At 48.0% G+C, this 26,524-nt stretch overlaps 5 protein-coding genes across 5 annotated transcripts; 3 read left to right on the top strand and 2 right to left on the bottom strand.

Moving 5' to 3' along the window:
• Positions 1–183: 183 nt before the first annotated feature.
• On the top strand, positions 184–3,005 carry ANAPC2 (Anaphase-promoting complex subunit; the record flags this gene model as incomplete). The annotated part of the gene is made up of 2 exons (XM_031145502.1): positions 184–1,992; positions 2,043–3,005. 2 exons carry the CDS (start codon positions 184–186, stop codon positions 3,003–3,005), a joined length of 2,772 nt encoding a protein of 923 aa, XP_031009212.1.
• A 7,176-nt stretch (positions 3,006–10,181) lies between these two features.
• Positions 10,182–11,450, bottom strand: IBR3 (putative acyl-CoA dehydrogenase; the record flags this gene model as incomplete). The annotated part of the gene is given in 4 exon segments (XM_031145501.1): positions 10,182–10,566; positions 10,623–10,943; positions 10,992–11,287; positions 11,307–11,450. The coding sequence occupies 4 exon segments, from the start codon at positions 11,448–11,450 to the stop codon at positions 10,182–10,184; spliced, it is 1,146 nt and encodes a 381-aa protein (XP_031009219.1).
• Positions 11,451–11,792: 342 nt separating this feature from the next.
• Positions 11,793–14,745, bottom strand: SPBC3D6.12 (putative WD repeat-containing protein; the record flags this gene model as incomplete). The annotated part of the gene is made up of 2 exons (XM_031145500.1): positions 11,793–14,673; positions 14,729–14,745. The coding sequence occupies 2 exons, from the start codon at positions 14,743–14,745 to the stop codon at positions 11,793–11,795; spliced, it is 2,898 nt and encodes a 965-aa protein (XP_031009220.1).
• Positions 14,746–15,009: 264 nt separating this feature from the next.
• On the top strand, positions 15,010–16,230 carry arc2 (Actin-related protein 2/3 complex subunit; the record flags this gene model as incomplete). Its single annotated transcript, XM_031145499.1, has 6 exons — positions 15,010–15,071; positions 15,130–15,371; positions 15,427–15,849; positions 15,896–15,996; positions 16,047–16,095; positions 16,148–16,230. The coding sequence occupies 6 exons, from the start codon at positions 15,010–15,012 to the stop codon at positions 16,228–16,230; spliced, it is 960 nt and encodes a 319-aa protein (XP_031009233.1).
• A 1,065-nt stretch (positions 16,231–17,295) lies between these two features.
• Positions 17,296–21,040, top strand: prp10 (U2 snRNP component; the record flags this gene model as incomplete). The annotated part of the gene is made up of 2 exons (XM_031145498.1): positions 17,296–20,871; positions 20,933–21,040. 2 exons carry the CDS (start codon positions 17,296–17,298, stop codon positions 21,038–21,040), a joined length of 3,684 nt encoding a protein of 1,227 aa, XP_031009234.1.
• Positions 21,041–26,524: the final 5,484 nt, after the last annotated feature.

Genomic DNA, 26,524 nt, shown 5'->3' with positions numbered 1-26,524 from the left:
AGCTTAAGGTGACACCCTAGTCAATCGCATCACGTGGAGCGTGAATCTCAATATTTACTTCAAGGCGTTTCAACCTTCAGACATAACCCAACAACAGCGATGGGACTTGCCAAATCATGTGAATCGTGCGATATACTTGCGCGTGAGGCCTCTCTATGATCGAGCCCATAGAAGCCCACCACGATGACGAACCCTCGCTCCAGCACGCGCGAAAACCGCGTTTTCAATTCCGTGTTTGCGGCCAGAGAAATCTCACAACCAACTCCACATGCCACACCGGACACTGTATTTACTGATCCAGGACAAAGATTTGGAGGACCTCTGGTCGACATTAGTCACGTATTTCCCGCGTCATCTTCGTCAAATCACAGAGACGACCCTCGAGGCCTTTCCCAAGAAGAATCAAGCTATGTCCAGGACAAGGTCAGATGGGACCGATCATGGCATATTGTCACACATGCTCTACTCCTATCAGACTTCCCCCAAAACTTGAATGCGACTGTGCCGCTACAACCCCAAAAGGAGTCACTTGATGGAGCCTTTGACCATTCTTTAGATAACGTGCTATATCCCCAGGACCGCCTTCCGTTCGCTAGAGACACTGAAGACATCTTTGAGTGGCATTCTCAGCAAGTCCGGAGTCACTTTCTACATCAAGTTCTTCCCTTAATAATCCATTCAAGAAGAATTCAAGCTCCAGATGTCTTCGTCCGATCCTGCCTAAAGATTCTAGAGATTGCCCACCATCAATATCTGCATGGACTAGCGATTTTGAAGGAGCACATGGATATCTCCACGCCTGGTACCTCTATGCCAATTCTAGCAAAATTCCGTCGAGATCTTCATGCTATCATCAGCAAATCGGTCATGGAACCGCTGTCAGCAGCCTTGAGGGGACTCTTGGAAAGACATATTTACACAGTTTTGGGTTTACCTCTCACCAATGGAAATGAGAATAGTGCAATAGTCCCAGAAGATTCATACTCAGAGGAGGCTTGCCGACAAATACTTAAACTGGTAGAATCTTTGAGGAATGTCGGCTTAGCTGGAGAGAAATTCCAAGTCGCTTTCGCCGAAATAATGAACAATTCCATGACCAAGTACGTTTATCGATGTTGCAAGGGCCTCTGGGACTCTGAAGATGGAACTTCCTACAATAATGCTACGGGAAGCTCTGGAAAAGAAGGAGTCGTTCTCCCACGAGCAGCGCACCATTCATCACCATCACGATGCGTTACGAATCTCTGCGAATGGATCGAAAACCGCTTTGCGAAACTTACTGTTCAAGTTCTTAGTGTACTGGATATTAGAACCCAAGTCAGCTGGGGAGACAAGGAAAAGTACAAGGAGATGGGTATCGGACGCCTAGCGGAACTTCGGATCAATGAATTGTTCGATATTGTTAAAAATTGGCCTCGTAGCGGAGGGGCTCTGGACGATCTGCGAACAGCTATTACTACACCACAAAGACGACTACATCTCACAGAGGCATTTGCAAATACTCTGAACGAAAAGCTTCTGCACCCCGGAGCATCGACACTACAGATCTTACAAACATACATATCTATGATATGGTCATTTCATGCTCTTGATAACTCCAAGGTTCTCCTAGATAGAGTTGCATACCCGCTCCAGTTGTACCTCTGCTCTCGTGAGGACACAGTGCGGATAATCATCACCGGGCTCCTTGCCGATCCTGAAGATTCCGAAGAAAAAGGGACCAGTGTAGAGAAGCTGGTAGAATTGGCGCACCTGCTGAACAACGTGTCCGAGAAGATTGAACAACGAGTAAATGATGAGGACTTGGATTGGCATGACATGGAATGGGTGCCGGATCCTGCAGATGCTGGTCCTGGGTACAAGCGGTCTAAGAATGCAGACATCATCGGGACGTTGATTGGTGCTCTTGGAACCCAAGATGTGTTTATTAAAGAGTTCCAGAACATTATTGGAGAGAACATGCTGAAATATGACGGGGCATTTGAAAGAGAAGTAAGTGCCTTAAAGTATTATCACAACTCGGCTGTACTAATAACTTCCAGATCAAAGTGCTAGAGCTGCTGAAAGTCCGCTTCGGAGAAGCACCACTCCAGGCATGCGAAGTTATGCTAAAGGATATCCAAGACTCCGGGAGAGTCAACGGTCTGATTAGAAAGAACCAAAAGCTGAACATCACATCAGAAGAAGAGGCTGCAATATTATCCCACAGAGCTGAAAAGGAGCACCGTCAAACGAGGAGATCAGGCGGCCCACGTCTCGAAGAGGCTGTTGAAAAGTGTTCGGTTAACGCAAAGATCCTGTCACGCCTGTTCTGGCCGCAGCTCCAAGATGACAACTTCCTCGTCCCCTCCGAAATCGCCGCCCTCCAAAGACGCTACGAAGAAGGCTTCGCATCCTTAAAAGCGTCTCGCAAACTGACCTGGCTGCACGCCCTCGGCCAAGCAACCGTTGAGCTGGAGCTCGAAGACCGGACTATCGTCGAGGAAGTACACACTTGGCAAGCAACAGTCATCTGGGCCTTCCAAAGCGACAACGAAACAGCACCGCAACACAGCGTAGAACAGCTCGTCGAACACTTGGAAATGGAGGAGCCCCTAGTACGTAGCGCCCTGAAATTCTGGGTCAACAAATTAGTCCTGCACGAAGTATCACCATCCACGTTCGCCGTTCTCGAGACGCTGAACCAAGAAGACCGCGCGCGGTCCAACGCACAAGCGGCTGCTTCCTCGGTGGCAAATGATAACGATGGGGATGATGAGAGCAAACAGCTGAAGAAAGATGGTATTGAGAGCGAGAAGATGCAGCTGTACTGGCAATTCATCCAGAGCATGCTGAAGAACTCCAGCAGCCAGATGCCGCTGCAGCAGATTGCTATGACGCTGAAGATGTTAATAATGGACGGCTTCCCGTATAGCAACGAGGAGTTGAGGGAGTTTTTAGCGCGGAAGGTTGCAGATGGGGAGTTGGAGCTGGTGGGGGGGAAATACAAGCTTAATAAAAAGTGAGGACTTGGGATTGAGTTTTCTGGCCGGCGTAAATCTTCTGGAGAACAGTATAGGGGTTTAAAGAGTCCCCTGTAGCAATGGCTATAACGGTATAAAATAGCATGAATAGAATTGAAATCAAAGACCTACGTGGGTAATTAAAGGTACGCATGCGTTGCGCGGGAAGGAAATGCAATGCACTGCATTCATGTACTCTGCTACCGGCATTTGTGTCGGTTTGGTCAAAGTACAGGTCAGGGCTTTTTATCCAGAAGACTTTTTGCTGATTTACTTAAGTACAAGTAGCTGCGATATCAGCAGTTCGTTCTGATTCGTCGTCAATGCCGATGAAGAATAAAGTCAATTATTACTGGATGCTACCTATGAAAGAGGAGGGTGGCGCTGCCCTCTGTACAATACATGTGAAAGTGTAGGTAGGGACCAGGCCAGTAAAATTACAGGTACGAGGCATGCGAACTTGACTGGCTACCTACCTGTAGCCTGTACTGTACTCGTAGTTGGGTTGGCTAGGATTAAAGGCATTCTGAGGCTTCTTCTCGCTTTTCTTCACCGAGACAGGGAAGCGATGCGAGAGTTCTTGGTAGGATACGAGACGAAACGAGTACAGTGGAGGTTCCGAGTGCCCGTTGAGGCATGCATGATCCCGTGAGACCCTTGGGATTTTCACGGTAATAGATGGAAGAATGAAGGGAAGGGAAGGCATTAGTATCGGATGCTGCAGTCTTAAACAGGTGCTCACTGCAGGCTGTGCTGTGGGCTGTCTCTCGTATGCACAGCTAAGGTACAGAAAGAAGGACGCATGGTGAGGTACTGTAGGTGTCTTATCCGTGGTATTTAGCCCATATGTACCTACCTAGGCCTAGGTACCTATGCTATGTACTTTGCTGTATAGTGATGGGGCGGCCGACGTGTCAGGTGAAATGAGATTGACTCTAAAAAGCAAGTCCGAGACTGTACTGCAATGCACTGCGCTGCGCTGCATCTAGGAACTCCAGCGCCGGGCGGTCTATTATCATTCGTCGTTGGAAGTCTTGGATGTCTTTGAAGCAAATTGTGGAAAGTAGCATGAAATACAGGCTAGGGATTGATTGGAGACAGAAGTCGGGCGAAACGGGACTGGGTATTAAAAGAGGCTCTATAACAAGGCAATATCAATTGGTAGGGAAGAGGTACTGTAGTAAGACTTTTTAAAGGTGAGATTACCTACCTACCTACCTAGGTCCCTTCTGTTTCTTTCTTCTCAGGCTCGTACAGGAGTTCTGACTTCTGACTGTCCTTCACGAGAACCTTCCCTAATAAACTCTCGCATTCGGAGGTTGAACTTGGACCCTTGCCCTTGACCTTGAAACGCTCACTCGCTCACTCGCTCGCTCCCAAGGCTAAAGGCGGTAAGTTGGTAGCTTATTCCTTCCTCTGCGGGCGTAGGGTGAATAAGGTATCTGGGCTGGGCACCTAGACAGGCGAAGGTGAAGGTGAAGGTGATAGTGATCGTGTCGCGATGGTGATATGCTACAGTAAGGTAGATACGATACGATACGATACGATACGATACTACGCTATCTACCTAGGTAGTAGTAGTCTCCACTGTGTAATCGATAAGAGGAGGGGAGCTAGGGCTAGTTGACCGTCACCGTCAGAGTGACATATATCGTCACAGTTCTGACGGATGCAGTTTGGCGGAGAGTTCGGAATGGAATGGAGAGGAGTGGAAAGTATATTATAGATATATAGTACCGGTATTACTGACTTTTGTGTTGGATGCATTTGGAATTCGAATCAAAGAGACCACCACGGGATATCTAAATCGACGGGCTGCGAAGTGAGGGGTGGGGTGCGGACTGATTAGATAGTCTAGACTGAAGCTGAAGCTGTGCTGTCCATGCCATGATCATGGAAGTGACGAGGGAGGAGGGGAAGACGGATTCAAATAGTCCCAACTTTGTCTCTCACTCAGACACCTTCGAATCTGTTATATCCTAGAAATAGAATACCAGGATTCCTTCGCACACATCCACTCCGAGAGAAACAATTACAGTACCCGGTCCTACATTTGTTTCAGCTGGTGCTTGCTCTAGGACAGGACCATGACAGCCTAACGCTTGCTTCGGCCTTCTCTTGTTAAACTGTTGATCACAGACCAGCAGCCTGACTTAGTTACTGTACTGTACTGTACCCTACCCAACTTAATCCCTTTGCCGCTTCCCATTCCTCCTCCTCTCATTCACCAACCCATCAGTCCTCGACTCAACATATAACCCTTGGGCAACACTGCTTTCCAAGCCCTTTCCACTTCCTTCTCGACACCACTCGTACCGAGATCCTGCAACTCCCAACTCCCACCTCTACCAGCGACGACCTCCTCAAGTAGCACCCGATCTCTGCCGCCCTTTACTTTAACCTGCCTCGTCGAACAAACTCGCAAATTGAGCATCGTATCTGAGCACGACATCTCTACAGAGCTGCGTTGGGGCTATTCCTCCCTTCTACAGTGCAGGTCCAGTGCGGGGTTGATCGTGATGGAGATGGACTGGACGACGGATGATCCTCAACAGCCTCCCAATACTGCACCAGGCTGTCAATATCAACCGTCCCAGCCTTCGTCGATTCCAACAAACTCGACTTCTCAAGCTCACGATCGACATTACGACCCTGTCCATGATACCCTCACAAACCTCTCAAATCCATGGCACCAATACAGCGGTGTAAATTCGCAGAGCCGACCCTCATTCTCATCTCAGAACCACCAATCGAGCTTCCCGCAATGGGGTGCGGGAGGGTTCACTCCAAACTGGCATAGATTTGGTGACGTACAGCCTGGGGCTCAAGGTCAAGGACAAGGACAAGCTCCTTCCAACCACAGAGCGCAGCCTGGGTCAATAAGCAATATGCAACAGGCAAGCTGGGATATCCAGAGCCACAGTCTGGCATACGGCTATGGCAGTACCTATGCAGGGCCCACAGCTCAACTAAATGGTAGAAGTGCTGCGGAACCAAGTGATAGACTTTCCATTCAGATACCTACAGCAGGAGCGGATTCGACGCAGCTGTCATTCCCTTCAAATCCAACGCATACTTCGACTGTTCAACAGCAACCAAGCTTTGCTCAAGACCTTTCTACTCGGGGAAGCCGTGGCTCGGCTACTACATCAAATTCCCCGCAGCAGCCAACAGATAATCCAGCTGCTCCTGGAGCTTCCAATCGAAACGGTCTTATGCCACCAGGGAGTCTCACGGAATTGCGAAATGGTAAGCACTCATATTATCACTTTGAAAGACTACTTTTTAACATCAAAAATAGCACAGTCAAGAGTGGCGAGAGCCAATCGAATGAGTACCTGGATTGACCCTCCTCGGAGACGAGGCCATCATCTCTGGGATTCGGATGAGGACGATGATTTGGATGCTGAGCTTGACGCGCGCCGTGATTTATATTTTGGTCCAGGAGCTGGAGCGGATGATGAGCGGATGATCGCTGCGTACCGTGGGCATCTGGTAAGTGGCAAAAAGGTGCCAACCAAAGAAGCTATTGCCAGTCTTGAAGTTGTCAACCTGGAGGATCTCAAAGATGATAGTAAGCCATTGCCCTGTACTCAAATTTCCAGCAAATCCTCTTTTCTAGCAGGTGTTTGGACTATGTGGGACCTGTTTCAATCAATAGTACTTTCAAACTTGATTACAGAAACCTCTCTAACATTCACTAGCATGCTCCATTTGCTATAACAAAATGGGTGTCAGTAATCCAGAGGGAGTTACCGAAACTCCACTCCGACTTCCAAAATGTCAGCATACCTTCGGTGACAAGTGTATCAAAAAATGGTTCGAGGATTCAGATAGCTGTCCATACTGCCGTGATACACTCCCTTCAGAAGTACCGAATAGAAGAACCATTGCTCTTGAGTCGATGCGAGCAGCACAAATCTTCCAACGAGAACGTATGACAATATTAGCCTCTCAGGGTCACCGCAGCCGACATGCTCTTCCATCTCGGTACTCATTCCCTGATGATGTTGGCAGGTAAATGGCAAACAGGAGATTAGGTGAAGATTAGGGTTTGACTAACTTTTTGACTAGAAGTGTATCATCTAGCCAGCAGCGCGCACAAGAATACGAGCTCATGCTATCCAGGACGTCTGCGGACGTGTTCAACCATCCGCCACCAAGTCGAAGTTCTCCAGCCGATTCTCCTGAAAGTAGGCGCCGGCAGGCCCGAGGAAGGGTCGGAAGCAACAGGGCACCTCATACACCAGGCCGCCCTACTTCAGTGGGCTCCGTCAGGTCCATTAATCCGACTGCAGGTCACTCAAGCGCTTCACAGCGGGTGCAAGTCCTAGGTAATACTGGAAACCATGGCACTAGTAATGCCGCACGGCGATCTACACCTAGTTTAAGCAGACAAGGCAGTGGAGCTACGAACACAAGCACGACACAAACTACTCCTCCACGCAACCGATTGTCAGCATCTTCAGAAGAAGCGTCGCCTCCAGTTGTAGATGGCTCTGGTGAGAGCAATGGTGAGCGAAGTAGACAACAACAATTGCATGATGCACAACGTCGACTGGCTTGGTCTTTGGGTGAACAGTGGGATTACCATACATCTGGCAATCGGAGGAGCCCATCGCCATCTGACTCGGCCATCTCTGCCGCTTCCCATGATTCTCGTGTCGTTAATTTTGAGGGCCACTCGAGGCAACCAAGCCACTCGTATCGACCTCGAAACTATGCGAGTGCACACGCAACATCATATGCCGAGCTCCAACAACGACTCGAATCACACTATGGGTCGCGAGATGAGCTCCATAGCAACATGAATGGGAACTCTCAGCCGAGATGGTCTCACTAACAACCTTTAATTTAGGTCTGCAACACATTCCAATACGGACTACTTTCAGCAAACCGGCAACCTTTTTCATTCATCATGATCATTCTACACGTCACACATCATTTCTTTGCACTTTCTCCTTTTCCACAGCAAGCAATGGGACACGGTCAGGTCGGGCGGGCATGGCGTATTCGGAGCAAGTAATCTGCATACTTCTCGAGTGGGCTTCTTAATTTCCGCATTTAATGAGTAGATGGGCGGGCGCTTATGGGAAGGGGTGGTCTGCTCTGCTTATTGAAGACAAGGATATTGCATTGTTTGTTGCGTGTCAGTATAAGGTAGCTTAATAGTAGCCCTGCAAATAAGAAAACCAACTGATAAATATTGAAAAACATCAACTTTTTTTAACAAGTACTGTGGTGGGGAGTAAGCAGAAAGCAGAAAGAAGAAAGAAGAACAGCACGATACATACGGTATGACGATTGATAGCGAACTCTAAGAAGGCTGATGCTTTGGAAGGGAAATGTGAGTTACATACAGTATTATTAATGATCCGGTCGCTTGATCTCTCCTTTCCAGCCCATCCATCCATCACAGTCAGTCAAAGAGTCAAACACGGAGCGAGTAGCGAACCATAACACTCAAGCCGGAGACAGCACTTGACATTACTGATGAATTGGATAAAGCTTTACTGTATCCAGACTTTGAACTTTCCTGCAGTACTCTCTCAAAATCCGAACCTCCATTTCCAGTTCCACCTCCTTATCCCGATCGCTAATTCATTTAGTCATTCACCCATCACGCCCACGCTCACGCTCACGCTCACGCTCATCCCTACTCCTCACCCCCCTCCCCCGTTGAAACGCTGATTACTATTAGGCGGAATGATTGTAAAAGGAAACCGGGAGAATGTTGATGCTGGATGCATAGCAAGGTGCATAGCATGGTGCTGATGAAGAGGCTGGGTATTGGAATTCTGTGGAGGAGGAGAAGGATGGTGGGTTAGTTTTTACGCTTAAAGGCTGGAGTGTGAGTGGGAGTGGGAGCGGGAGTGGGAGTTGGTTGGGGTTGTTGTTTACCGCTAGTATATTTCATTGGAAGTCTCAAGGCGCTGAAGATGGCTCTTGTTTGTAGGTAGGTAGTTTTGGAAGCTGGGGTCGGTGTGTGTTTGTTTGACGCGACTGACTGACTGCTTGATTGAACCGGAAGGACTTTTGGTGATTTTTACTGATAGAAGGATGATGTAGACTTTATTGCCGGAATTCTGGTTCGGAGATTGATTACTTCTGGTATGATACAGGAAGCCTTTCGTGGATGATTTTCTTCTGTCTGTTGGTATGAGAAGAAGGCCCTGAGAGCGTGCTGGCCTTTTCGATGTACAGGAATGAATTCATGGCGTTGGTTGGGGAATTTGAAACTCGCTTACTTGAGCCTTCGTTTCGCTGTGCATGTCGTGACTGACATACAGATCAATGATTTTAAGATAGCGTGTCAAGCTCCTCGTCAATCTCCGCGAATGGTTCTCTTATCCGAGGTTCGAGGGGTTCATTGAGAGGGGGTAGGTTGGGAAAGCAACTTGGCCGGATATACTTGTCGAAGAAGTAGATAGTGGATGCGAAGAGGAGAATACCAAGGAATACACCAAGGACGAGGCTAGTAATTATCCTCGAGTTGTCGGCTCTTGGCCTAAAAGGATGATTCTCTATATCTGCCATTGCCAAAGCCGTCATGGAGGTGATTAGATCGAACTTCGATGGCAGTTGTGGGAGATGGATGCGAGTGTGGAAAATGGGGCTCGAAAAGATGTTTGGTTCTGCCGAGATGGGATGTCAAGGAAGGATGTGGAGTCCAGAAATGATGCGATTGGAATATCCTAAATAACACTTCTCTTTGGTTGTCACCTTGTTTTTGTGACGACGCTTGGTGTTTGAGTAGGTAGACAGAGGTGTAAAAGTTGGTCGTTCCTTCTTCGCTCGCTTCGCAAAGAACAATGAACCGACTATTAGTCGACAAACTGACAATTGTATTTTCACCAATAAGGTATACTGAACTCAATGTCCAACTTGCTCAAACTCCTTTAGGTAAGATAGGGCCTTGCAGGAATGTATCTACAAGGTTTAAAAACACCGATCCATTTCTACTGCAAACAAGTAAGCAATAAGACTTAAGATATTTCAATTCCAGAGTTCACTTGCCCGTATTTCAATAAGATGGAGGTCAATGTATCCTTGTTTTATCACCAAAGTCCTGGTTAATCAATGGATAATCATGTCAAGCCAAATATCACGCGATTCAAGAGTGACGAAAAGCAACTCTGCCAGCTGTGAAGCCATGTTTTCATATCTATACCTACCAGCTTACAATTTTGCCTTTTCTTTCGAAGATTGGATTGCTTTCTTCACATTGACCCAAGCCAACTCGCCCATCGGGTGCCTTGCCAGGGCATTGGTTTGCGCCTTGGCACTGCTTGCCTGTCTGACGGCATAGCGTGCTGCAATGCCCTGATAGATACAAGTCGCTCTGAAAAACCCGAAAGCAATTCCCCATGTCAGTTCCGGGCTCGGGTCCCATCCAGCAACTTCAGCATACCATCTTAGGAGATCTTTCTCGGTAGGCAACCCAGGCAATTTGCCCTCTTGGAAAGCTGGCAAACTCCGCAACTCAGGTGCGTCCCTGAGATAATAAGGTGTCGTTAGATTGACCAAGTCAGAGAGTGGATGGCCAATTGTTGACATTTCCCAGCTATAACGTTGTTAGTATCTATAATTCCACATTGGTTAAAAGAGGGACAATGTTACTCCAAGATCCCAATGACCCTAGGCTCAGTCTTGTGGAAAACTAAATTGTCTATCTTGTAATCCCCATGGATTGGAGTTCCCCGATCTTTGGGTTGAAACCTCCGATCTCTGAAATAGGTCAACATCTCGTCGATATGTGGAGTCTGACCCACGGCCTCTTTCGTCTCAATATCGACCGTCTCGGCTTGTGCTTTGCTGATGGTCGCAAAAGTTTTAATCTGGCGATCGTAGAAGCCTGACGGCTTTCCGTAATTTTCGAGACCGACGTCTTTTGCTACGATGCGGTGTAGCTTAGCTAATGTTCGAATGGCGTCGTGCCACCTGAATACTCTTAGAATTCGAATAGCATGGACTAGTATCTTGACTCACATTTCCGTCCTTTCGGCAGGTGTAACATCCGGCATTGTAGGGTCTTCAATGATTCTTCCATCCAAAAACTCCATAACATAGAAAGGAGTTCCAACGATACTGTCATCTTCGCATAGACAATAAGTCTTTGGCACAGGGACATCGGTTTTCTCTAGGGCATGTATAACACGATATTCCCGCTCGACTTGATGGGCCGTCTTCGAGATGAGCTTTCCCGGAGGCTTCTTCCGCATCACATACTTCACACCATCGCTCGCGGTGAGTTGGTACGTTGGATTCGACTGTCCAAAACCGAACTGTGAATTTGATTAGAACGAAGTACGGAATAAGTTGAGCGATAAAGATGCGTATAGTACTTGCCTGTTTGATATCGATGGGAACTTTAATTTCTGGGACATTTTTGGAGATGTATCGCTCTAGCGACTGGACGTCGATGGGTTGTCTCACGGCGCCAGCCATTGCGAATGCGAAGTAATCAGAGACAGGGAGGTTGTAGGAACCGTACAAGTACGGGCAATTTGCATTTTGAGGGGCATGGAGCTATAGTCAAGTCAAGTTGGGAGGGATCAAGAGCCTCGGCAAGCTACTGTATGCAACGCAACACAATATTTACAGGCCCACTTCTTACCCGAACTACCCCTCGGAAAACGACACCGGCCCCGGAAAATGGTATTCCGTACCGTGCCGAGATCTTGGGTATCAATTATCTCTTATTTTCTACCAAGTCTAATGCCGGGTGAAATATTCATAGATTTACAAGTTAGTTTGGTAAATCCTTAAACCTTGCTCAAAAATCTACATCTATGATACTTGAACGAAGCCCCGCTTTTTCTGCCCCTCTGCATTGTCCGTTGTCTGCCAGGTATCTTCATCGACATAGTCCTTTACCCCTTTTTCTTTTATCTGAGCACCAATGACCCTCAAAGCCGCCAGGTTGAAGCCAATCTCATCCTTCTGCCTCTTCAGCGCTTGCCGCAAATTGCTTCTAATCCCATCTAGGAGCGATTTCAAGTTCTTGCTAGCCACGATCTGTCGATGGTGGGTCTTTAACATAAAAAACAAGATCCGACAGGTTAACGGTATGTTCATCGACCTTGTTGCGAAGATGTTGAGAAACGTGAAAAGTGGCGGGACGGTTGCAAAGGGAAGCACCAGCAGAGCATCCTGGAGAGCTGCAGCCTTGACTCTTTGCAAGACCGTCAAAACATGAACCTCGGCGCTGATTCCCCCCAAAGCCATGAATAGTAGATTCCGAGATGGAGGTGCAACGTTTGGCTGTGCTACCTTTGCTGCTTCCCACTCTTCCATGACCTGCAAATCAGCCATACCAATTTCTAACGCTTCTACTATCTTTTCCCCAGCCATCAGGGTTTCGACGGTTTGTTTTCCTGCCGTGCCAACCTCCGCGGTCTCGTCGTCTTTATCTTGCTCCTTGTCGAGTGATGTAGTCAAAGTACTTTCATACAACTCCTCGAGTTCTTTCTCCCTCTCCTCTTCCAAAAAGATCTGCTCGTCTGTCTGTTCCCAAACTCGTATGCTCTTATCATGACTCGCACTAACCAGAAAATCGCCGGTCCTACTGACTGCGAGAGCCCAGATTTCCCCATGATGGCCACTGAGACGCTGGATTTGCTCGAATTTATCGCCGTCCCAGTACTTGATCATTCGATCTTTGCTACTGCTGAAAAAGTGATGTCCATTCCCATCTTGATTGTGAGGTACAAAGGCGACCTGCAAAATACTATCTTGGTGGGCAAAGAATGCTTTATGGCAGTCTCCAAAATCCAGACCCCAAAGACGTACATTTTTGTCAGCAGAACAGGTGACTATCAACTTGCTGTCAAAAGATATATCCATGCTCAAAACAGGTAGTTTGTGCCCGTACAGGTTCAAGAAAAGCTTCAGCGAATCCACAAAGAATACCTTGACTGTATTATCTAGTAGGGCAACTGCAAGCATTTTCGAATCGGGAGAGAAGCGCAAGCTGAGAATATCGTCGGAAACCTTGAGAGTTCTTGTATGGACGAGTTTTAATCGCGGCGTGGTTCTTTTCGTTCCGGGAATTTCCTCTTGCACGATTTCAAAGTTCCAAAATTTGGCCGTCTTGTCTGCACTCCCCGATACAAGTGACCTTCCATCAGGATGTACCTGAAGAGTCCAAGCAGCACCTTCATGTCCCTTCACACTATCGAGCATGGCAGCAGAGGCCACATCGAAAAGCTCCAATTCTCCAGATTTGGTGCCGACTACCACAATCTTGTCGCCAGGTAGGAAAGCAACGCATAGAGCATATCCGCATTCGAAAGTCCGAATACAACTCCTTGTCCTAACGTTCCATATCTTTAAGCCACCATTTGAAGCGGATGCTAGCATTCGATCGTCTGAGCTTAATGCTACGGCTCTGATGTCTGCTCGATGACCAGGCATTTCTACCGAGAGAGTTCGCGAATAATCTGGAAGTTCGTCGCTCTTGGTCTTCTTCGCCTTGTCCTTCGTAGGGATGTTGTAGACTTCTAATTGGTTATTCGTTGTGGCCGCAAGCAATTGGATAGCTTTCGACCGTTTGGTTTGGACCCAGTCGAGCGAGCGAACTTTACCACCAGTCCTCACTATAACGTAGGGAATAAAGACGTCGGTGATCTCAGCGGCTGAAATATCCTCATCGACCTCTGCCTCAATATCCGACTTTCCCGCCGCCGAACCGAGTTTCTCTCGTCTTCTCTTGCGTTTCCGTGCCAAGCTCTTCCTCACCTCGTCTCCTGACCGGATCCTCCAGATTTCGATTGCTCTTTCTGACCCATGGACAGCAAAGTAATCTTCCCGAGGATGAAAACTCACTTCAATGGTCTTATCCTTACCTTGACGGTGCAATAACCCTCTGTTGTGAAGGTATCGATTTCCAGTAGCAGCATCTACCTCATCCGATAGCTTCGAAAGCCCGAGGGTATCAATTGACCAAACATTTAATTCCCCGTCATTCCCAGCCGTGATACATCCACTGCGGTCAGGCGAAACACCGAGAGACCAACATTCTCCATTCGTCTGGGCCACGTGCGTCTCTATACAATGCTGAGATGTAAGATCCCACAACTTTATAAGAGCATCTTTCCCAGTCGTGAGGAGGAATCCCTCACTATCTTCGGAATTTCTGGGGAGGGAAACAACATTCTCTGCGTCGTCCTCAATATTTTCTTGTGCTTCGGGTTGGATGAATTCTAGGCCCGTTATCTGATCCTTATGGCCTCTTAATTTGTATTGGCCAACTTCTGCAACCAAATCCCATATTATCACATCTGTATCCTTGGACCCACTCGCGAGCCTGACGCCGGACTTGTCGAAGGAAAGGATAGTAATAGCAGATCGATGGCCGTTAAAACTGACTACAATAGTAGCAATTTTGGAGTCCCAAAGCCGTATACTGCCATCTTCGTAGCCCACGGCGTAAACGTCCGGGTCTGACTTGCTCTGCGCAAGAGCTGTGACTTGGGATTTACAATCGCTGTCCCGCCATCGACCTAGCAACTCTCCCTTCCGTATATCCCAGCATAGGACTTCTTCGTTCGCGGCGACAACAGCTCGTCCTGATCCAGTACTCCGCGATGAGTTTGTCGCATCGGCAGACCAGACCACATTAGAGGTGCTTGAACTGACGAGTCCGAAGGTTTTCGAGTGCTCGTATTTTCTGTATCAATCGGGGTTAGCTAGATGAGTCATATCCCTGAGGATTTGGGACTTACAGGTAAGATTTCACCATCTTTACATGGTGTTGAAGATTTTAACTTGGGCAACAATTAATTTTTTTTTACCTCTCGATAAGGACTTCGTTATCAGGGGGGTCGACTTTTCGCTGTTCTCGTGATTAGCGAATATGCGTATTTGTTGTCACGCTAGGCTGCGTATGTGCCCCACCATCTGTCCCTCATCCCTCATCGTCAACTTCTAAGTCAACAGAGGGAACATCGCGACAACCAGTGGTGGGAGTGGGAATACATATCAACGCATATCACACACCGCAAAAATGCTTCTTCTCGACTATCAAAACGTGCTGATCCAGTCTGTGCTGACAGAGCGCTTCTCGGGGTACCTACCCTCTATCCTCCCCAAACCCAATCGAAGCCATGCTAATTGCCTTTCAAAGGGCCCCGCCTGTGAACATAGACCAAACGGTCTCCGACTTCGACGGTGTTACCTTCCATATTTCAACTCCCGAAACCAAATCGAAGATCTTGGTTTCCATTCAAGTCAGATGCTACAATGAGCTCTTGAAATACGGCGCGCAACAAATCCTAGAACGGGAATATGGCCCTTATGTCGTTGCGCCGGAAGCCGGGTACAACTTCTCTGTTCAGGTTGACTTGGACAGTCTCCCAGATGATAAAGGTGCGACTCGAATGGTTCTGTGCCAATGTACCAGCTAACGATGGGCGCTACTAAGAAGCTCGAGATGACCTGATTCGTCGAGTATCGTTACTGAAACGTAACGCAATGGCAGCACCATTTGAGAATGCATTTGATGAGTATCACAAATTATCTGAGGAAGCTTCCAAATTCACATCCGAGGAGGCCCCTCAGGGCGTTCAGGAAGGCGGTGAAGTCAAGGCCATTCATTACCGTGATGAAGAAGCAATCTACATAAAAGCCAGTCATGATCGAGTCACGGTCATTTTCAGCACCATATTCCGAGAGGAGACAGATAGAGTCTTTGGCAAGGTTTTCATTCAAGAATTCGTTGATGCTCGGAGGAGAGCTATCCAGAATGCTCCTCAGGTATTATTTAGGACAGATCCTCCCCTTGAACTCCAAGGTGTACCCGGTGTCAACAACAACGGTGGTGGGGAGATTGGTTATGTAACTTTTGGTGAGTACGGCAAAGTCAAATGAACGGCTTGAGCTAACCCTTGCAGTCCTTTTCCCAAGGCACTTGACTCGCCAGAGGCGAGACGACGTTATTTCACACATTCAGACTTTCCGGGATTACTTCCATTATCACATCAAGGCTTCGAAAGTATATGTCCGAGGTCTAGTTTATCTGTACCAAACACTAACACTATCTAGGCATATATCCACTCAAGAATGCGCAGACGTACAGCCGACTTCCTACAAGGTAAGCAATATCGCAAGCAAACTGGGCTTTCTCTAACACTAGGGTTACATAGTTCTTCGACGAGCACGGCCAGAGAACGAAGAAAAGGAGCGAAAGACGGCGAGTGGGCGAACCTTCAAGGTGCAAGGGAGTTAAGAAAGTTCTGGGCGTCTTTTAAAAAAGTTACATTCTCATAGGGAGAGTATACCCGAGCTCAATACTCTCTCCAACTCCTGAACTGAACCTGGCATTGCCTATAGAAAGGATATTACGACATAAAATACATTCCACCGAGATGTTCTAATTGTCCTTCTGATACATGCTTGTGTAGACACTGGCTCTCGCGTTATTATGTGGGTCAATGTAGACCTACCATTCAGAATTATGACTTTGCACTTCGATTCTCGCCCTTTCTTTTGCTGCTTTCCCTTTGCTCCTCTCTTTAGTCTGTCTTCCCTTCTTTACCGCCGCACTATCGCGGTTTATCCTTCAACTTATAGACCTTGACAAGCGCCAGCTAAAACCCTTCTCTCTTGTTGGATTTCTCATTGATGGTGGTGGCTTAAGGGCGTCCTACTGAGATGCTGATATGGGGTTTGTGGTGATGGGGTGCGCTGTCGGACTTTGAGAAGGGCTCTGTACTATCGTTACGAGACTTGAGAAGGAAGAAGGGATCCAAAGTTTTTACTCCGTAGAAAGTGCCGAGCGAACCTATCCGCTATCTATATATATTGTCCTTAATTGCTGGAGTGGTCAAACAATCTACGTGGTAACGTGACCTAGCGCTTAGAACTTTCGACCTTGCTCTATCTACGACGACAATTTAGGGGGTGATAAACTTGTAACATTAATTGGTAGATGAAGAGAAACGAGCGCTCGACCAAGGTAGTTCTTATGCTAACCAGGAGTAATAATGCTGATTTGATGTGATGAAACTAGGGAAGTTCATAAAGCACAGGGTATTTGTTATATTTGCGACATGTATTCGGAATGCGTATTTTAGGACTTAAGTTTTTATATGTTTCATCTTGTCCAGTACAGTAGTAATCCACCAGAAACCCTGCGCACATCACAAACCAAAGGAATCGCGCCACCTTCAGCCTCGGCCTCCTATATACGGCACGTGACTTATACGCTAACGAAACCGACTTCACTTTGATGCGCAACGAATTTGACAATCATCTCACGCGCAGATCGCAAACAACAACCATCCAAGCCGCCATGTCTGACGCCGACTTTGAGACAATCAGAAAGCTTCAGGCTGAGCGGAATGCCGCTTCTGCTGGTAAGAAGGGATCAAAGACGTTTGATCCGTCAACTCAGCGAACTGATAATGATACGAAGGCGTCCTTAACGGACACATTCGATACTACCCTCTACGAGCGCGATGGCGGTGACAAGTTTGCGGGCTACAACACTTCCATAGCTGTTGCAGATGGCGATGATGATGATGAGGACATGGAAGCGGATACGAGTCGACGACTAGTTGGACAATATACGGCTTCGAATGAGCAGATAAATGAGTTCGCCCATGGGAACGGGGTCGAGGAAGAGGATATTCTTTTAGGTCGAGAAAAGAGTGGACAAATTGCTGATCGGGAGACTGATTACCAAAAACGACGGTTGGATCGTGTTCTGACACCCACCAGGGCTGACCCTTTCGCAGCAAACCGGCAAGCGGGAGCAGCGGAAGATGGTGAGAGCTACCGTGAGATTATGGCACGGAGGGATCTAGAGAGAGAAGAGGAGAGAGTCAAGAGGAAAATCGAGGAGCAGACAGCAAATGGAGAAGTTGTTCACCACAAAGCCACCCTTTCGAGAGAAGGTAGTGGTTCGCCCAGCGACAAGGAAAATAAGGAGGCCGGATCGACAGAGGTTGTAAGTGCCGGTCGTAAGCGCAAACAACGATGGGATATTGGAGCCGATTCTACAGACTCTACAGCAGTGCAACCCTCGGAATCTAAAATTAAACGCTCACGATGGGATCAGACGCCTGCTGTAGGAGGTGCGGTTGTGGATGAGACTCCTCGACGGCGATCTAGATGGGACCAAGCTCCAGCTGCTACACCTATGGGAAATCAAGGGCTCGTCACACCCATGCACCCCTCGCAGATGGGTGGTGGCCCAGTTATGCCCACGGCTTTTGGAACCGATATCTCGGCAAGGAACGCCCCTTTATCAGATGAGGAGCTTGACTTGATGTTGCCTACAGAAGGTTACAAGATTCTGGAGCCCCCTCCTGGTTATGCTCCTATTCGAACAGTTTCCCAAAAGCTGATGGCCACTCCCGCTGGCGCGGGCGGCGCTGGTGGTTTTATGATGCAGGACCCGGAAAGCCAAAGAAGCATGGGGAAACAACTACCTACAGAGATCCCAGGAGTAGGAGATTTGCAATTCTTCAAGGCGGAAGACATGGCGTATTTCGGGAAATTGACAGACGGAAGTGACGAGAATACTATGAGTGTAGAGGAATTGAAGGAAAGAAAGATTATGAGACTGCTGTTGAAGGTCAAGAATGGCACACCACCAATGCGGAAGACAGCTCTTCGACAACTCACAGACAACGCGCGCCAATTCGGTGCCGGACCTCTGTTCAATCAAATTCTTCCTCTCCTCATGGAGAAGACGCTGGAAGATCAGGAGCGCCATTTACTGGTAAAAGTTATTGATCGAGTTCTTTACAAGCTTGAAGACCTTGTCAGACCTTATGTGCACAAGATTTTAGTCGTTATTGAGCCGCTGCTCATCGACCAGGACTACTATGCACGGGTTGAAGGCCGAGAAATCATTTCGAACCTTAGCAAGGCTGCTGGTCTTGCGCATATGATCAGCACTATGCGACCGGATATCGATCACGTTGATGAGTATGTCAGAAATACTACCGCGAGAGCCTTTGCCGTGGTTGCCTCTGCTCTTGGTATTCCAGCCCTGCTTCCCTTTCTACGTGCTGTTTGCAGGAGTAAAAAGTCATGGCAAGCACGACACACTGGTGTCAAGATTGTGCAGCAGATTCCAATCTTGATGGGCTGTGCAGTGCTTCCACATCTGAAGGGTCTGGTTGAATGCATTGGTGGCAACCTGAACGATGACCAGACGAAAGTGCGAACTGTCACCAGTTTAGCTATTGCAGCTTTAGCCGAAGCGGCCAACCCTTATGGTATAGAGAGTTTCGATGACATTTTGAACCCCCTCTGGACAGGAGCCCGCAAACAACGAGGCAAAGGTCTGGCAGGCTTCCTCAAAGCCGTCGGTTACATTATTCCACTCATGGACGAGGAGTATGCCAATTACTATACCAGTCAGATCATGGAGATTCTCTTGCGAGAATTCTCGTCTCCAGATGAGGAAATGAAGAAGGTTGTCCTTAAAGTGGTCTCCCAATGTGCCGGGACCGATGGTGTAACGGCTGGATATTTGAAGGAGCATGTTCTGGATGAATTTTTCAAGAGTTTCTGGGTTCGACGAATGGCTTTGGACAAGCGAAATTATCGACAGGTTGTTGAAACAACAGTCGACATAGGCCAAAAAGTTGGCGTAGGAGAGATTGTGGAGCGAATCGTCAACAACCTAAAGGATGAGAGTGAGGCTTACCGAAAGATGACAGTGGAAACAGTAGAGAAGGTTATTGCCAGTCTAGGTGCAGCAGATATTGGCGAGCGGCTCGAAGAACGTCTGATTGACGGTATCCTGCATTCTTTCCAGGAGCAAAGTGTTGAGGATATTGTTATGCTCAACGGCTTCGGCACTGTGGTAAATGCTCTTGGCACACGATGCAAGCCATATCTCCCTCAAATCGTCAGCACAATTCTCTGGCGATTGAACAATAAATCTGCTACCGTCCGACAACAAGCAGCAGATCTCATTTCCCGCATTGCGATGGTCATGAAACAATGTGGTGAGGATGCTTTGATGGGCAAGCTTGGTATTGTCCTCTACGAATATCTCGGAGAAGAATATCCCGAAGTTCTTGGATCTATTCTTGGAGCCCTGCGGTCTATTGTCACAGTTGTTGGTATCAGTCAGATGCAACCACCCATCAAGGATTTGCTTCCCCGCCTTACACCAATTCTACGAAATCGACACGAGAAGGTGCAAGAAAACACCATTGATTTGGTCGGACGTATTGCAGACCGCGGTCCTGAAAGTGTCAATGCTAGAGAATGGATGAGAATCTGCTTTGAACTTTTAGACATGCTGAAAGCACATAAAAAGGGCATCAGAAGAGCTGCCAACAACACTTTCGGTTTCATTGCCAAGGCCATCGGTCCTCAGGATGTACTTGCTACGTTGCTCAACAATCTTCGCGTTCAAGAAAGACAATCTCGCGTGTGCACGGCCGTCGCTATAGGAATTGTGGCCGAGACGTGCGCGCCTTTCACCGTCCTTCCTGCTCTTATGAACGAATACAGAGTACCCGAACTGAACGTCCAGAATGGTGTTCTCAAGTCACTCTCTTTCCTCTTTGAGTATATTGGTGAAATGGCCAAAGATTATGTCTACGCGGTGACGCCTTTGCTCGAGGATGCTCTCATCGATAGAGACCAAGTACATAGGCAAACAGCCGCCTCGGTTGTTAAGCATGTAGCACTAGGTGTCGTTGGACTTGGGTGTGAAGACGCCATGCTCCATCTCCTTAATCTCCTCTACCCCAACCTTTTCGAAACGAGTCCCCACGTCATCGACCGTATTATCGAAGCCATTGATGCCATTAGAATGGCTGTTGGACCTGGTCTCACCATGAATTATGTCTGGGCTGGACTCTTCCATCCAGCACGGAAAGTCAGACAACCTTACTGGGTAAGTTATAATTCCATAATCCTTATATTACATTGAAAATCAAATGCTAACAACTTTTCAGAGACTATATAACGACTGCTACGTCCAATCGGCTGATGCGATAGTGCCCTACTACCCTAATTTGGATGACGAGAGAATGGATAGGCCAGAGCTGGCCATTGTTATTTGAGCAGGGAGAAGCGGGCGCCCTTTTTCAGTGTATGATAATTGTTCTATGTAAAAAATGAACACAATCTGCCCATATTCTGATCATCCTTTTGTGATTCTCAGCATCTCACCAGCCAAGCTCTTCGGACATGAACGGCAGTCATGATCTTCAATTTTTAATGTCCCACTCACCCGGGCACATTATACGAAGTAAATCGGCGTCGTTTTTTCCCAGTACACCGAGCCAAGCTCTTGGTGTTCTTATAGTTTGTCCAGCCCTCTCTCGAGGCGTACACCGCTTGTCGGCCCCCGAAGCACCATACTCATGAAGCCGCTCTACCCTCTTCATAAAACATGAACGCTGTACGATATTGAGCACCAGCTGACCGAAGACCGCAGTGCAGAGAGTGATCCAAACTCTGGACCAAGACCCAAATCCTCGACCGAGATATCCCTACCAGTCCAGTAGCCCGGGCCCCTTTCCATTCGCTTCACTCGGTGAGCTGCTGCGAGTAATTATCAGCAATGAGTAGGTAGGTACGGCATACGATATGTAGGGAGGTAAGTCAAGTATCGAATCTATGCTTCTCGGGTTATATAACATGCGGGCTGGCTGGGTCGTCGCAAGGGAAATCGCTGCTATGCTATGCTATGCTATGCTGTGTTGCGCTGTTCGTTACCTGCTATCAAGGAAGTTCCTACAGAGTGAGCGATGCTGGCAGGCAGGACTTGAACGCGGCTGGGAGTGCTGCTGAAGGAGAAGGGCCTTGATGCTTTTTCTGTCGCTGGCATCTCTGTCTGCTTTTCTGGGCTCGGCTCCTCGAATGATACCATACCGTCGGGTTTTTCTTCATTCGGTTTGAAAGCGAACCTTTCTGAGCTGACTCGCGGTATCCTAGATCTGACTAACCCCCTGGGATTGATTGTACAAGTGAAATGAATGATCTGAATTGCAAGCTTGGAGCAGAAGGTCATCGGCGATGCTGTCTCCCCCTTTCCTTTCCCTTAGATATCTCAAAAGGCACAAATACTCATCTCATTACGGGTGTGCCGTGCCAACAGCTCAATGAGCAAGGGTAAAAAAGGACCTTGACGATTCATGAAATAATAATCATTCACACGATTCAATGCCCTTGCGTAAATTACTAGAATTACATCACTCACTCACTCACTTACTCACTTGTTTGGCGGTGAATGATGAATGGATGGATGGATGAGATGAAAATAAAATGAGGCTAGCTAGCTTCCCTCAGCCCACGATATCTCGGCGAGATACTCGGGGCTTTTGCACGACAATATTGCACCAGTCTTCCCAGATACGGAGTAGCCAATTCCACATTTAAGCATCTGGGGCACTTTGGGCGATCCTCAACGGTTGTCACCTAAAGCGGGTGGCGGGTGGCGCCCAAGAGCCAGAGAAAGAAATGAGTAGCGGGAATACCGTACGCTGCGGTAGATGTGGGGGATCAGCCTGCTGGCTGTGCGTCTGTCTGTGAGTGAGTGTGTGAGTGGGAGTGAGCTTGTGTGTGTGTGTGTGGGTACGGTGGATCCGGTGCATGCGGTTGCCGGGATATGAGATGATGAGAGAGAAAAAAGAAAAAACTATGGAGTCAACTGAACAGCGGGCGTTGGACGGAAAGGGGGGAGATCGGCTGACGTCTTTCCGCGACGGGCGACTTGAAACAATGCTTGTTCCCCAATCCAGCTGTAGTCCCCAAGTAGATCAAGGGGTTCGTCCGCAAGCAGACGTAGCGTATGTCGGTACCTTGACAGTCTTGAATTTTATATCGAGTAATGCGCAGGGTAAGGGCAGATTATTGGTTTTCTGGGAATCTGGGGCTTACCCTGCCTGTTCCCTACCCTACAGTACAGACTGGGTCAGACTGTACCAGTAAATTTAGATGATTTAAATTTAATTAGCCTCCTCAGATATCCTTGCAGGTGACTTCCTTGAGCCTGAGCTTCTCGTTTCTCGGTAGCCGGCCGGACAGGCATGGCGGGCAAGCCCTGATGATTTATTGGTAAATGATAATTTACAAGAATACTCGTACTGTACAGTACTTTTAACCTCATCCCAGCTTCCTGTAAAGGGGACTGCTCAACTGTTTGGCACATGACACTTCACGGTCCACCTGCTGGTCCGAGACGGTGAACTCTACAAGTCTATAGTATGGAGAACGAACTAGTGTTTAACGACTGAAGAATTCTAAACCTGCCTCAGTAGGAAGCATCATTTTCAACACTCAGGACTCGGTACCTTTTCCTTTTCTCAAGTCAGAGCCTCAACTATCCGCTACGGTGCTTCCTATTCGCCAACCAGCCCAGTGATAGCACCCTCTCTATGTGATAAGCAAGGGTTGTGTTGAATTTTTGACTAGGTGGGTTTTTGAGTAGGAGATGGTTCATAGATGGTAGACATGGAATAATGGAAATCGCAAGATCTTCAGCAAATTACCGAAGCAAGATTGATTAATTAACCAAAGCGAATTCTTGCATGATTTCAATATTCGTCTCATCAAATATCCGTCAGATGCACAGCACAGTCAGTACTCTGACTTGTACGGAGTACCTATCTCGACATAGTTGCCCTAGGAAGTAGGAAGGAAGCAAGTAGTCCCTCGGGAGTTGCTGAGTAGCGGCTGTCGTGGCTTGCGGCTTGCCTAGCAAACCCACCTTTTCCCTATGCCATGCTGTGGATGCCATACGGACAATTGTACGTACACATGCGATAGAGGTTGAGTTGGACTGTTGGACCCCTAGTATGGTTCTTGTAGCTTGTACAAGTACAAGTAAATATGTGCTAAGGATACAAGTTGTAGGTGTTTAATCGGTCATATCATATCGCCGATTTGGTACAATACTGAATCGCGTCAACAATCCCAGCCTGTCTTCATTATGGATTCTTTCATCAATGCCTCTTCCTCTCATTGGTACTTGCAACGGCATAGCGCGCTTGCCTTCACAACAACGACGTTGAGTGGCCAGCGTCATTCATCATCTACCTTTATACGGAGTAGACTACTTCACATGCCACTTTGCCCTTTCAAGCATCCCTAAATGTCGTCGTCTTTTAGTTCGCCGTTGCGGCTGTCAGATGTTACCTCGCCTCACCTTAGAGATCAAGCAGAGTTTCGATTGCCGTCCGGATAGCCCTCGTTCCCGGCGGTAGAGGGCAATGGCGTAAAGCCTCAACAAGGAAAAGTTCAAGTTTGGCTGGCTGGCTGGCTTGAAGGGAAGGGTGGGGTGGGGAAGGGGAGCGAGCGAGCGCCACCAGTTAACCTCTCCGCAAACGCACTGTCCTGCAGTTTCTGCAAGCCACGAGCCACGATTTACTATGTGCCATTCCTGTTTGGCAGCAATCGCGGCAAGACATGGCTTTACAATGGTTGCAACAAAATCATACAATGGATGGAAGTCTTATTGTCTCGGGATACTGTTCGGCTACTGTACCACACTTAAACCGCGGAAATGCTGCAATGAAATGATTACCTTGGGCGCCAAAGCTCCACCACACGGCAGCTAAAGCACTACGCGCAACTATAGTTCTTGTCGCAAGACACTATCTCCACGTTAACACACTTAGTAGGTAAAATACGGAAGCACACTTCCGCCCCCATCATAATTAGGAACTTGATCTATCAATTATGTTTTGGCATCGAAACAAGTATATTTTCCAACAGATATAACAAGGGTATTCAGTGCAAGATCTCGCCATTTCATCTTGCATACAGCATGGCCCAATAAATAAATCGGATGAGATGATTGATGACAAGTCACACAAACTCACTACTGTATGTACACACGCTGAAAAGCAATAGTAAATACTGTGAGTGAGGGGAACAGGAACAGCCAAGGCCCAAGGGCCCAGAAAGAATCATTCACTGGGACGAATGAGAACGCGTGTCGCAATACAGAGACTGCCGCTTACGGCTGCTGCTGCTGCTGCTCCTGCTGCGACTACTGCTCCTGCTGCTCATTTTGAGGCTTTCTCAGTTTGTCGTCTCATCCCTGCCACTGTGATCGCCCGTCCCGTCTTGCGGCTTGCTGGCATCATGCACGGGCCTTAAAACCTTGTGCGTGCCAATTGATATCAGACGATGGAAGCCTCCTGAGTGCAATGGGAGTATAGGTGTATTTCTACCAGAGTAGTAGAAATCAATGCTAGCTAGTATTTCTATCTCTTTTACGCCGGGAAGAACGAATAGATGGCCGAGCTACTCGAGCAACGGTTCTCGGGTACCTGACGATTTGTTTGCCTCGCCATTTCATACCAAGGCTTTAGCTCCAAGGCGGCATCTGATTGGTTCACAGCCATACCCCATACAGTAGTAACACGCATATCTGCCGAGAAGATTTGCGCTGTCAAAGATGTGGAGGACTTGTGCTTTGGCGCTATTCCTAGGACAGGTAGGGCTTCAACTGTTCCCTCCAAAAATCACTGAGTTCATGCATGGGAGATAAGGATAGCGCGCTACACATCTTCAATTGGGGGCCAATTTGTACTGCAGGATGAGCAGGGGTGGAGAGGGCACGCGCGATACTTGCTTTTCTTAGGGGGCCGGTACTGTACAGAATGTACCTACTGTAGGTAGGTAAGTTGGGCAGATTGACTGACTTGTAGGTTACTATGAGATATCGCTCTTCTGCCGGAAGGCTTCGGATACCAGTTACACAATGTCACAAGTACGATACCGCCGTGCTGTACTGGTACCTCCAAACAGCATCTGTACGAGTTCCCAACGCCGGGTTTGAACTTTACAGTGGGACGGACTGTGGGACAGCGACAGCCTTGCCCAGTGCCGGGATGCTATCGGCGACCAAGACGACAGGAAGAGACCGGGCTGGGAATACGGAGGGGGGACCAGGAAAGTTTAGATCCGATAATAATAACAATAATAATAAAAAGGTACCACTTGGCACTCGTATGAAATAGTACAGTCGCGTGGTGGCGTTCTTAAGCTATTGTTTGTACTGTACTGTATATTTCTACTTCGTACATACGCCTCGCTGCCCCCCTGGCGGTCCATAAGGCTTGGCGGAGAAGTTGACAGGCTGTAAAATGCAAGCCCCCCCTTGGACCTCAGCGTCATCTCCCAAACTCAACCTCATTTCGGGGTCCCTGAATCGACACACGGGCGGAGCGCCACCACCGCGAGAGTGAGAGGTCCCCCGCAATAATGCAATGTACCTACTGTACAAATGCCCCCTCCATCCAATCAACAGGGTGCGGGAAACCTGCCGTGTATTGGGTGGTAGTGGTGGTAGTGGTGGTAGTGGTGGCAGTAGTAGCAGTAGTAGCAGTACAGTAGAACGTAGAAGTAGTAGCTGTCCTCTACTTACCAACATGACCTTGACCATTTGGGTCACTCGTGAGTCTGTGCCAGCGAGTGACTTCTGTACAACGTGCATTGCAACGGCCTTTGACTTACTTCGGAAGTACCTAGGTACATACGAAGTACATACTCGAGTACTTTGGTGAGCCAATGTGAGGCCCGTCAGTGCCCGT

Source organism: Lachnellula hyalina, assembly GCF_007821495.1.
Source record: "Lachnellula hyalina strain CBS 185.66 chromosome Unknown contig00007, whole genome shotgun sequence".
NCBI lineage: Eukaryota > Fungi > Ascomycota > Leotiomycetes > Helotiales > Lachnaceae > Lachnellula > Lachnellula hyalina.
The sequence above is the reverse complement of the archived record's forward strand: the minus strand, read 5'-3'. Positions and strand labels throughout refer to the sequence as shown.